Source organism: Nycticebus coucang, chromosome 9, assembly GCF_027406575.1.
Source record: "Nycticebus coucang isolate mNycCou1 chromosome 9, mNycCou1.pri, whole genome shotgun sequence".
Lineage (NCBI taxonomy): Eukaryota > Metazoa > Chordata > Mammalia > Primates > Lorisidae > Nycticebus > Nycticebus coucang.
The window spans coordinates 67,178,248-67,189,243 of record NC_069788.1 but is presented as its reverse complement, the minus strand read 5'-3'; the positions used below and the strand labels follow the sequence as shown (position 1 = coordinate 67,189,243).

The 10,996-nt window shown below is 42.7% G+C and overlaps 1 protein-coding gene across 1 annotated transcript; it reads left to right on the top strand.

Annotated features, from left to right (window-relative positions):
* The first annotated feature begins 1,249 nt into the window (after nt 1–1,249).
* On the top strand, nt 1,250–8,033 carry EDN1 (endothelin 1). Its single transcript, XM_053603784.1, has 5 exons — nt 1,250–1,677; nt 3,256–3,430; nt 4,833–4,991; nt 5,154–5,267; nt 6,787–8,033. The coding sequence occupies exons 1-5, from the start codon at nt 1,614–1,616 to the stop codon at nt 6,887–6,889; spliced, it is 615 nt and encodes a 204-aa protein (XP_053459759.1). The 5' UTR covers nt 1,250–1,613; the 3' UTR covers nt 6,890–8,033.
* The last annotated feature ends 2,963 nt before the right edge of the window (nt 8,034–10,996 follow it).

Genomic DNA, 10,996 nt, shown 5'->3' with positions numbered 1-10,996 from the left:
GCTAGAAGCAGACTTGTTTTTTTCCTATACAGGAAAGAGACTCTAAATTTAATAACATAAATTCTTGCCTCAGTTTTCTCATCTAAAAAATGGGGCTAATTGGAAAAGTCAGTATTTTACATGTACATTTTGCTTTATTCACTACAGCATCTTGTCACCTGTACAGTACGGGCCCTGTGGTCACCCCAGGGGACATTTCTAGGTTAAATAGACAGGAAATTGTTTTGCAAATGTGAACACATCATCAAACATAAGGTATCGTCTGATACCCTCATTCAGCATGGCCATTTTCTCCAACACCACACTCACTGCATATTCACATAACCCTGTACAAGAATACCTTTTTGCCTAAGTGAAAAAAAAAAATCAGAAAAGATGTCCTTGTGTCCCTGTGTAGGGAATAAATGGGATATTCTGAAGTGCATCCTCTTCTCCTATTTCTACTTCACTCTCGCCCTTCCTGGGCCCCCAACACGGGTCTCATTCCCTTCTGTCATTTAGAAACCCAGAAACTCTCTGTCCCAACACATCAGCCCCAGTAGCTCTCCGTCTCCCCCTGGTGTTCTCCCGCGTTTCCTACAAGTGGTGGTTTTGACCGTGCTGCGATTCGGAACGCGAAGGGTGGGCGCAGAAAAGAGCTCAGGGGGACTCTGATATTGAAAAGAGGGGGTATGTGCTCAAAACAGCTTTATATTATTTTTTTTAAGTTTCCCTTTCTTGTCAATCCCTCACAGATCTTTCTCACGTAAACTCAAAGTACTTTTATCAAAAAAGGCTTGGGGGCGGGGGCTTGAAGTAAGAGAAAAGTACATGCATCTGCCACAATCCTTTGACGCCCCCAGTAGGGGGGAGTGAAAAGGGAGAGCGGTCCCTGGTTCGACCGAGACCAGGATCCGAGAGACATAAAAGGAAAATGAAGTGAAAAACAATTTAAAAAATTCCCCGCACACAACAATACAATCTATTTAAACTGTAGCTCATACTTTTCATACCAATGGTATGACTTTTTTCTGGAGTCCCTCTTCTGATTCTTCACCTCCGGGGCTGGCAGCTCGCAAAGGGGAAGCCAACCGCAGCACACAGCGCGGGCAGGTTTACCAAAGGTCTCCAATGGGTATTTTCTTTTTCTTAGCCCTGCCCCTGAATTGTCAGACGGCGGGCGTCTGCCTCTGAAGTTAGTAGTGATTTCCTTTCGAGCCTGGCCTTATCTCCAGCTGCACGTTGCCTGTTGGTGACTAATAACACAATAACATTGTCTGGGGCTGGAATAAAGTCGGAGCTGTTTACCCCCACTCTATAGGGGTTCAATATAAAAAGCCTGCGGAGAGCTGGCCGAGACAGACGCGCCTCTGCATCCGCGCCGGGGCGAGCAGGTCTCGAGTCTCGGCTGCGCTCCGGGAGCCTCCGCCGCCTCGCGCGCCCGCAGCCCGCTCCCGCCGCCGTCCCGACCGCCAGGAACGGCTTTTTCCGGCTTTCTCTCCCGGTTGAAGGGCACTGAGCCTGCAGGATCGAGACCTGAACAACCCGCAAGGCTCCGAGGGAACTGGAGCTGTTATTCTTGCTTTTGCTTCAGGTTCTGTTTGCACGGGAGGTTTTTGATTCCCTTTTCCAGAATGGATTATTTCCCCGTGATTTTCTCTCTGCTATTTGTGGCATTCCAAGGAACTCCAGAAACAGGTAGGCACGCTGGCTTGTGAATCTCCGAGCCTTTCTGTCTCCTTATCCATCTTAATGCTTTCCCTGCTTCTGTTTTTCTCCCTTCTCTGATGACTGCGGCTTAGAGAGCAAGTGTCTGGGAATTAGTCCTCCAAGTTACTGAAGTTTTCTAGGGAAAAATTTAAAATTCCTCAACTGAATACAACTGAGGAATACAATATAATAACATAGCATTAACATAACTTATTATTTTAATTATTGCATAATAGGTGTTCTGGGCTTTAAAAAAAAATAGCCCAAGAAGAGAATAGATATTATTTAGCCAAAGGTTAAATACATCCAATGTATGTGTTCATACAGATGCAGAGGCCATATAGGAATACGCACCTTCTTTAAACACTGTTTTAATAGAGTGGTAATGTGCAAAGTATTGAAACATTTCAGGTTGAAGCCAAGGAATTTTATTCAAGTTATTCAAGGAATATATGAGCAGTCAAATCACTTGCAGAACAACAGTCTGTTGAATACCCCCCCCCACTCTCTGCCCCAGGGTTTCAAGGTGAAGCAGATGTTTTCTTTAAAATTCGTCATTATTGACTTTAAGTTTCTTTTGGCAGGTTTTTGGCACCCAAAGCAGCGTGAGCTCTTTTCAGTTGTATTCACCTGTCCTGGGAAGGGAACTAGAATATTCTTGACTGCTTAAGGATTTAGACCGTCCGTGTGCATCTGCCTGGCTCCCCTCTTTTTTTAGGGTCAATGCACTTTTTTTGTCTTTGCATGACTCTAACTAAAGAGAAAGGATGTCAAGGGGATGAAACTCCTGGAATGTGTCTGATCATTTGAAATGTACAATATTAGGCAGATAAGCTGCGGGGTTATATTGTCAGAAGGAAGAGGCGATCAGAAGTGGGAAAGGGCAGGTGGCAGATTGCACCCAAGGCAAACTACCCAAGGATTTCGGATTTCTGGGTCCCCTGAGTTGCTTCTTTGCTTCGCCTTAGCTCTCTGGCGTCTGTGGAGTGTCCCACCTGAAATGAATTTGGGAGAGTTCATTTCTCTTCCGTCTCTCATCATTTAGTCAGTGTTCTCACCCCTACCTGATTCAACAGGTATATATTTTCTTTGATGGCTACAACGAGCCCTCTACAGGGTGTGAAGTGGGGGGTACCCCCCCAAAAGGAAGGACATCCTAAATGGGGAAGTGGCCCTTAGGTAACAATGCGATGTATCTTTAGCCATCAGCCAATTTTAAACCACTCTGGGTTGTGCTGTCCTACTAAGTCCCATGCAGAAACCAACCCAAATTTCCACCAGTTAGCATTGCCTTGAAGCCTGCTTCAAGGGAGCTTTCCTCCTCAGGTGTTCTTCTTCTCTGCCTTTGTATAATCTGTGGATAAGCCAATGAGGGTAAAAGTGTAATCAGGTTAAGGGGGGGGAATAAAGAACCCTTTTCTGTCTGCTGTGTCTCTTGCTGACATCAGGCTGTGTGCTTCATCGGTGTCTGTCTGTGCTGCTAGCTCTGCTGTAAGTCTTAGGACCCAGCGTGACTTGGGGCCTCTGAGGAGACATCCCCCACTGACCTGCTTTTTCTCTCCCCAGCAGTCCTTGGCGCTGAGCTCAGCAACGGGGCTGATAATGACAAGGGAGTGGAGAAGCCCTCTCCCAGTGCACCCTGGCGGCCCCGCAGGTCCAAGCGCTGCTCCTGCTCGTCCCTGATGGATAAAGAGTGTGTCTACTTCTGCCACCTGGATATCATCTGGGTCAACACTCCCGAGTGAGTCTCTAGAGGGCATCGTAACTCTAGTCATTCGGTCAGCGCTCCTTTTCTGGGGAGCTTCTGGTTTGGACCCTGATGAAAGTGCCTCCATGGGGACTTTTCTGGGCTTCTCCATTCCTGAAAATAGTAGGACATTTTGGTCCTTCGCCCAAGGGAGGGGAGAGGAGAAGCTTCCGAGGCCCTGTGGCTCAGGCTGCTCTTTAGGATAGATGAAAAGGGCTGAGGACAAGCAGGAGGCTGCTGCACACTTCAGATGAGGAGCTCCAAGTAGGTGGGCCCTCGGGGTGCTCTCAGTGGGAGCTGATGAGGTTTAGGGAATGAGCTGCCGAGGTCAGCGTGGATTAGTCCAACCCGTGCTTCTCATGGGAGGGTAGAGATTGAGAGGCAGGAAAGATTAGAGAAGGTTATGATGCAATCCCATCATTTTACTTATAGAAAAACTAAGAGCCAAGATATTGAAGTCATCTGTGCAGGAATGAGTTTGTGGCAGGGCTAGAACTGGAACCTGAGTCCCCCTCCTGTTCTGTGCTTTCTCTTTAGAAAAGCCCATTGCAAGGCAGAAATAGAAATGCCATTCATAGGGTTCTCATTTGCCTCCAGAGTGAAGAAAAGCGGTTTTCCCCCCTTTGCCTTGGACACTACTTCATTGTCAGAAGCAGTCAATTGCAAGCGCACATTCACTGTGTCTGCAATGTCATAGTAGGGGGAGCGATGACCAAAATCCAAACAAAACCAAACCAACAAAAAAGACAGTGAGCCGAATGCTTAGTAAGGTAATACTTCAAGAGGAGGGCTTTATTCCTTGAGTGAGACTCACAGGAACCCATTGGGAATTTTTGGAGAGCGCTCTGGCAATGAGTTCGTCTACAGCCATGCAGTGTCACCAAGCTGCAGGCCCGTGTCTCTTCCTACCCCTCAGGGGGCACTTTTAACATTATCATATATGATTTGAATTGAAAATAGGTTTTAAAAACCTTGTGACTCATAATTCTGCATTGAAGTCTCCTCCTTCTGTGCTTTCACCAATAGCTATTAACTAAATAGACCTTTAAAAGAGGAAGAAAATATGAAACAGATACTAAGCAAGGATGTCATAATTTGGTGGGGGGGACCCAACATTGCTTGTGTCAAGAAGAAACTGAATTTCTGTTACGAGTCAAAATGGAATTTTATTGAGTTAGAAAATCTGGTTCGTTCCTGGTTTGGTCCTGGTACACACACCCAGGATCATCTATGGGTTCCTGAGCCTCATCACACTGAACTGTCCTAAGTTATGTTCCCAAGCACTGTGTGATGAGCTACTTGTATGCCTAATGGAATGAGTGTGCCCCCAAAGAAAGTATCGTTTTGAAGACGATTAATTATGCTAATACTTTTTGTTTCTCTCTTTTGATAATAGGCACGTTGTTCCCTATGGACTTGGAAGCCCTTCTAGGTCCAAGCGCTCCTTGAAGGATTTATTTCCTACAAAGGCAACAGACGACAGGAGTAGATGCCAGTGTGCTAGCCAACAAGACAAGAAGTGCTGGAGTTTTTGCCAAGCAGGAAAAGAACTCAGGTGAGTAGAAATACCTTTGTTTTCAATCAATTGAACAGCTCCGCCTCCTGACCTCCTTCCTGTTTGGTTTCTGCCTTTTTGTTTTAGAGAGAGGAATAGAGACATTGAAAGTCAAGGTAAAACTGAAGATATCATTGGTGAAATGTTTTTCTCTGTTAACAGGGCCCAAGACACTATGAAGAAAGGCTGGAATAAAAATAAGAAAGGAAAAGACTGCTCTAAACTTGGGAAGAAGTGTATTCATCAGCAGCTAGTGGAAGGAAGAAAAATTAGAAGGTAAGAGTTCCATAAGAATGGTCAGCCCTGGTCAGCAATGCTAACAGCCTTCTCCCCTGGTTCTTCCTACATAGGTGGGGGAAAGATTTAGAAGTCAATAACAGAGGGGATCTTTTTGTCCTGTAGATTAAAAACAATGGAGAAATCTCTCTTAGATATATCCATGAAGGCCTTGAATGCCACTGCTTGCCTCTGGATTTTAGCACCCAACATTTGGTCTACAGGTTGATTTTCTAAGCAAAATATACTGAAAGGCAACATCTTTGTCATTGGGTCATATCTCAGTTGCCTCTCTGAGTCAATGTCTTTACCACTTTCCCTGAGAAGTTAAAAATCCTTTCAAGGAGAGTACATTTCTTAAAAAAAAAAATCATAGCGCCATGTATGGTATTCAGAAAGTAGCAGTTATTCAAATGGCCAAAGGGAAAATAAAGTCATTAGGTAGGGTTGGTGAGATTAGAACATACTGTTTTTCAGGTTTATTATCTTTTTTTTTTTTTTTAATAGGGAAATGCATTTGGTGGCCAGCCAAAATCATTCCAAAAGCTCTCTCGTTTCCTAGTCGGTCATGGGCTGGAACAGAGCCTGGCATGGGCTGGGACCATTGCATGAGGCAACACCGCAGGGTTGCCCTGAGCAGCTCTGTAGTGATGACCTTTCCAAATGCTAAAGTGTTTGGAATTCACAAGCTGGAGGGAGAAAACCTACTTTCAACATCTGTCATATGTTCTACATTTCTCTATCATGGTCTATGGAAACTTTTCCTAGAAATCTAGTGGCAAGAAGTGCTATGATTAAATTGTTCTAAGCACAGGCCTGGCAGTCAGGAATTATTTCTGAGTTGTTTACTACTGATCCGGGAGACAGGCCTCAGCTGTCTATTCTTTCAGACCTGCCATGATCATTTCCATAGTTATGACCTCAAGCGGGTCATTATCATTTTTTTCCCTTTATTGGTTTATGTCAAGTACTAAATCAGCATTATAGTTCTTCCCTCTTTTCTTCTCCTGCACAAAGCAAGCCTTAGGCCTGCAAAAAGCCAAAATTCTTTTTTTTAAATTACCATAAAGTATTTGCTTTGGGCCTACCTGCATGCCTCCTTTCTTTTTCTCTCTTGCCAACTATGTTACTTTCGATTTCTTATGTGATTAAGAAGATGCCCTTGACTCTTTGAAACTTATGCCGAGTCCCACAGTTGTGGAGGTTGGATGGGGCTATAGAAGGAATAAGAGCACCTCTAGTTTATTTATTTATCTATGTATTTAATGCCCAAATCTCCTTGGAATTGAACATATGACCCTTCTCCCCCATCCTAAGCATACGGGGCAAGGCTTTATTTTTATAATGGTAATAGATACCAGTTGAGGTTTTATCAAAGAGCTGTGGTTGCTGGTGAACGTTCTGAACTAGATTTAGATTTGTTTGTGCCAGATTCTAATTTTAGATGTTTCTTTTGCAGAGTGTTTTGTTTTTTTTTTCTAAAAAATAAGGTTTGTTTGCTCTTATCATGTTTTAATAGGTTGGAGGCCATGAGCAATAGCATCAAAACATCTTTTCGTGTTGCAAAGCTGAAAGCTGAGCTCTACCGAGAGCAGAAGGTGAACCACAACCGAACACATTGATCGCAGAGCTTTTGGGACTGTCTGAAAACATGGCCTCTGTGGAGAGAGACATATGGCCAGCTCTGCACTCTCTCCAGGCTGGCTGGGATCAGAGCAGAAGTGTCTTCCTTGCTTAGACCATTTCTTTCTTGTTCCTGACTGGCAAAGAACCAGCGTCCTTGTTCTAATCATTCCGAGAAAAGTTAAGGAGTGCCCCCAAACTGTCTTCATTTGCTTCCATCAGTGGTAACTGCTTTCGGCTCTTCTTTTGTTTGGGGATGACAATGGACCTCTTAGAAAGCAGAAAGACACAAGATATTTGAATTAGGGTGGCATCCCTCGGAGGGAGGGAGGAGATTCCACAAGAGGGTGGAGTTTCTGAAGAAGGTCCTAAGGGAGGGCTCTGTGTCTGACTCAGGCGCCTGGCACATTTCAGGGAGAAACTCCAAAGTCCATGCAAAGATTTTCTAAGGAATGCACAAATTGAAAACACACTTGAAGGACAAATACTCCTGTTTAAAAAAAAAAAAGAAAGAAAGAAAGAAAGAAAGAAAGACTTTAAAAATTTCATAAAATGCAAAACTGTTACTACTGAAAATCAGGATGTGTTTCATAATATGTGTCTACCTCACCTGTATTGCACTCTGACCAAAGTATTTTCCACCTTAATTCTTACCCCAAACTCCTCCCCTGCTGTAGCCCCCTCCCCTCAAGCCCCATACTACATACAAGTCTGGTCTGATCTGTCAATAGTAGATATAACATTTTCATGGTAATCTACTAGCTCTGATTCATAAGAAAAAAGATAACTGAATCAGAAGAGTCCCTTGCCTTGATTTTTGGAAATACAATGGTATAGGGTTGTTTATGAAAGATACAGAAAAGTAAATGTTGGTTATGCTTTAAAGCAGTGAAATTCTTTTCCTTTATATAAACTGTCTAATGGAAGAGGTTGGATTGGATTTTGATGTGCTTATTTTTTTATAGATATTTATATTCAAACAATTTATTCCTTATATTTACCATGTTAAATATATGTTTGGGCAGGCCATATTGGTCTATGTATTTTTTTAAAAATGTATTTCTGAATGGAATTGAGAAAATGCTTTGTTTTGCCTGTCAAGGTAATGACTTTAGAAAATAAATATTTTTTTTCCTTACTGTACTGCTTTTGAATCACTTCTGAAATTCCAGAGGGGTGGGCCAAAGTGGTAAAAATTATAAAGGAGAATGATTAAAGATGGTTACATAGGAAGGTAACAGAAGAGAACAGCCTAGGCTAATTATAACGAGACGTTGATCTATATCACATTAAGGTAAAAACAATACAAAACAAAAAAATCCAGCTTTAACAGGTCTTAAATGGCAGCCTCCAGCTTTTCCTTTACCTGAAAACTCCCTGGGGACTTCATCCATTAACTTTGCTCAGCTATTAGGCAGGATCCAACAGTTTAAGCTGATGGTGTGGTGAGAGGTGCTTTCTCCATATTAATGGACCAGAGGAAGTAATGGCAAGATGACTCCTCCACCTGAATATATCTGTTTATATATAGTTCCACACCAGAGCTGCTTTTAGAAAGTGCCCTGCTCAGAGCTGCAAGTAGAGGCTCAGAGTGATTTTTTTATTTGCTCAGATTAAGAATTTTATTTATTAAGGAACAATGAATACCCTTGCTGCTTCACAATAGCCCAGGATTGGCCACATGCCCATGGAGGTGGAGGCACCAGGTCCTGATTCTAGGTCACCTGCCTGGCAGAACCCCTTTTTTCTCCATTTGCCTTGGCTGGCTCTGCTAAACCATGATGGGAGAGGACAGTATTTTGTGTCCATAAGTGATTATCAGATTTCGAGAATCTTCACTGCCCTCCTCTAACAGTGTCTGAAACATTGCCCAGCATTCCACAAATATTAGCCCATGCTGATCACTGCTGTCCAAACAGTGACACATCAGAAGAATGTAAAAGAAACACTCTTTAGCTGTGGATAGTCAGTATCCTAGGCAGTGTTTTCATTTTTATTGACACTTTTCTTTTGTTTCCTACATATTTATTGATTAATTTTTTAAGGCACAGTCTAAAGTCTATGAGGAATTGCCTATAAAGCTTACTTTATCTAGTAAACTGTTTTTCAGAGTGTAATTCTCAAGGGGAAAATGAGTTTCACCTACATTGATAAGGCGCTCAGCCTGAATGTGGCGACTAGTCCATTTGAGCAAACGATTTGATCCCTTTAAACAGTGAGTTTTCTTGTCTGTTAAATGAGGGAGTGAGAGGATTTCTCTAACTGCTTGAAGAGTCTGAGATGACACAAAGAAGTTGAGAAGTGGTATGAAAAAAATGAAGACCCGAGTTTAGTGGATATGGGACTATATTTAAGGGGAAGTTGGAATGGGAGAAGCCACAGAGTGAAAATAGGTCAAGTAAGAGTGATAAGAGTTTTTGTTTGTTTGTTTTTTTACCACTCAAACCTTTAAATCGTCTTCTCTGAGGCTTCCTGCTTCAGTAACCAGCAAGAAAATGAAAGTCCTGGAGCAGCTACTCCAGGGCATGAGGATTAGCAGTAAAATAAATTGGAAGATTCATAGGAAATTAATATTTTTCAAACATGTAGAGGAAAAATTCAGTAATATTCAAGGTTCACACCAGCTTGAGGGGTGAACTGATGGGTCGTCTGTCACATTTCCTGCCTTTTTTTTTTTTCCCCCCCAATAAAAGCATGGTTTCTGGAAGCTCACTTAGCACAGATTTCTCTCTTCACATAAACAGCCCAGGCTAGCTTTGATCTCAGGATTTCAAGGACCAGAAGACCCTGGGTGGGGAGTGGTGACCTTTGGAGAGGGGAATCCCTACTAATAAGACTTCGTTTTTACCCACAGGGATTGGCTTCCTTTTTGGTGGAAACCACTGGCTTTAATCCTGCCTGTGCTTCCCTGAAACATAACTCAGGATATCATACTAACCCAGAGTTCCCTGCAGAATGCTGCTTCTAACCTTGAGAAAAAGCAGCATTTTGTCTTCCTGGGTGAAAAAGCCAAGGCCCAGAAAGGGACATGACTAACCTATGATGACACAGAGCTGCAGCATCTCTGCATCTGAACACCTGAGCACAGCTGTTCCTCCCAGAGCCACCTGGATGTCGGTGAAACTGACGCCCAATCAAACCTTGATAGAGGGGTCTGAGTGGCAAAGGAAAAATCACTCTTTGTAAAAGTTTTGCCTCAGCCTCAAAGATAATGATTGGGAGACCTATCCCCTCAAGATGAACAACAAGAAATGTAGGGGAAGAAAAGAGGTATATCAGGAGGCATAAAAATCTCATTAAGTCAATTTCTATAGGATGAAATGGAGCATAACTAGGAACTCAATGCTATTCCATTTTAGATTTTAATCCTCAAATAATCTTTATATAATATGAGTGAAGGGGGAACTCTTTTGCTCAGTTCTCCTTTACTCTGTAATGCAAAGCAACATTGTGTTTTGTTTTTTAACTTCTGTGCTTATTTTCAAGCTCAAGTTCTCAATGTATAAAACACATTGTTTTCAAGCTATGCTCTCAATGGAGTTCTGTCTGTCTTGGTTTCCTCTCATCTCTGTACTTAAAGTTCCTGGGATACTGGGTGTGGAGCTCAGGATGTATCTACGGCAAGTGAATGTTTTTGCTCTCATGACCTTACTGACTTGACAAGAGCCCCTCATCTTTGTAGACAACTTGGTCCCCCTTGGCATTTTCACATCTCTATTCTTATTTGACCTCTACTCCACTCCCCCACAACATTCCCTTTAGGAAATTGGGACTATATTATTGGCCCAGTTGACAGCCCAAAGAAATAAAACATAATGAAAGGGTGAGTGACTTGTCCAGAGTCCTACATCAGGCAAGATGCAATACCTTTTTTTCTTAAACTTTCCCAGAGATGGGATACACTGGTAGGCAGTTTGGATAAATGTAGATTATTGTCAGCACGCAAATTACCTATGAGTGAAATTAACTCTATTATTCTTCCAGGAAGATCAATTCCACAGGTCCCTTGAGCCCTAATCATGAACATTTAGTTGTATGGTATTTTGCTTACTACATCATTTTTACCAGGCCAATGCATGCTTCGTGGGAAACTTGCTGGATTTTAC

Bases quoted from the DNA above. Each gene is read 5' to 3' on its own strand.
- EDN1 (XM_053603784.1), top strand. From the start codon at position 1,614: ATGGATTATTTCCCCGTGATTTTCTCTCTGCTATTTGTGGCATTCCAA. The intron at 1,678-3,255 runs GTAGGCACGCTG...TTCTCTCCCCAG, and splicing joins CCAAGGAACTCCAGAAACAG to CAGTCCTTGGCGCTGAGCTC. The intron at 4,992-5,153 runs GTGAGTAGAAAT...CTCTGTTAACAG, and splicing joins CAAGCAGGAAAAGAACTCAG to GGCCCAAGACACTATGAAGA.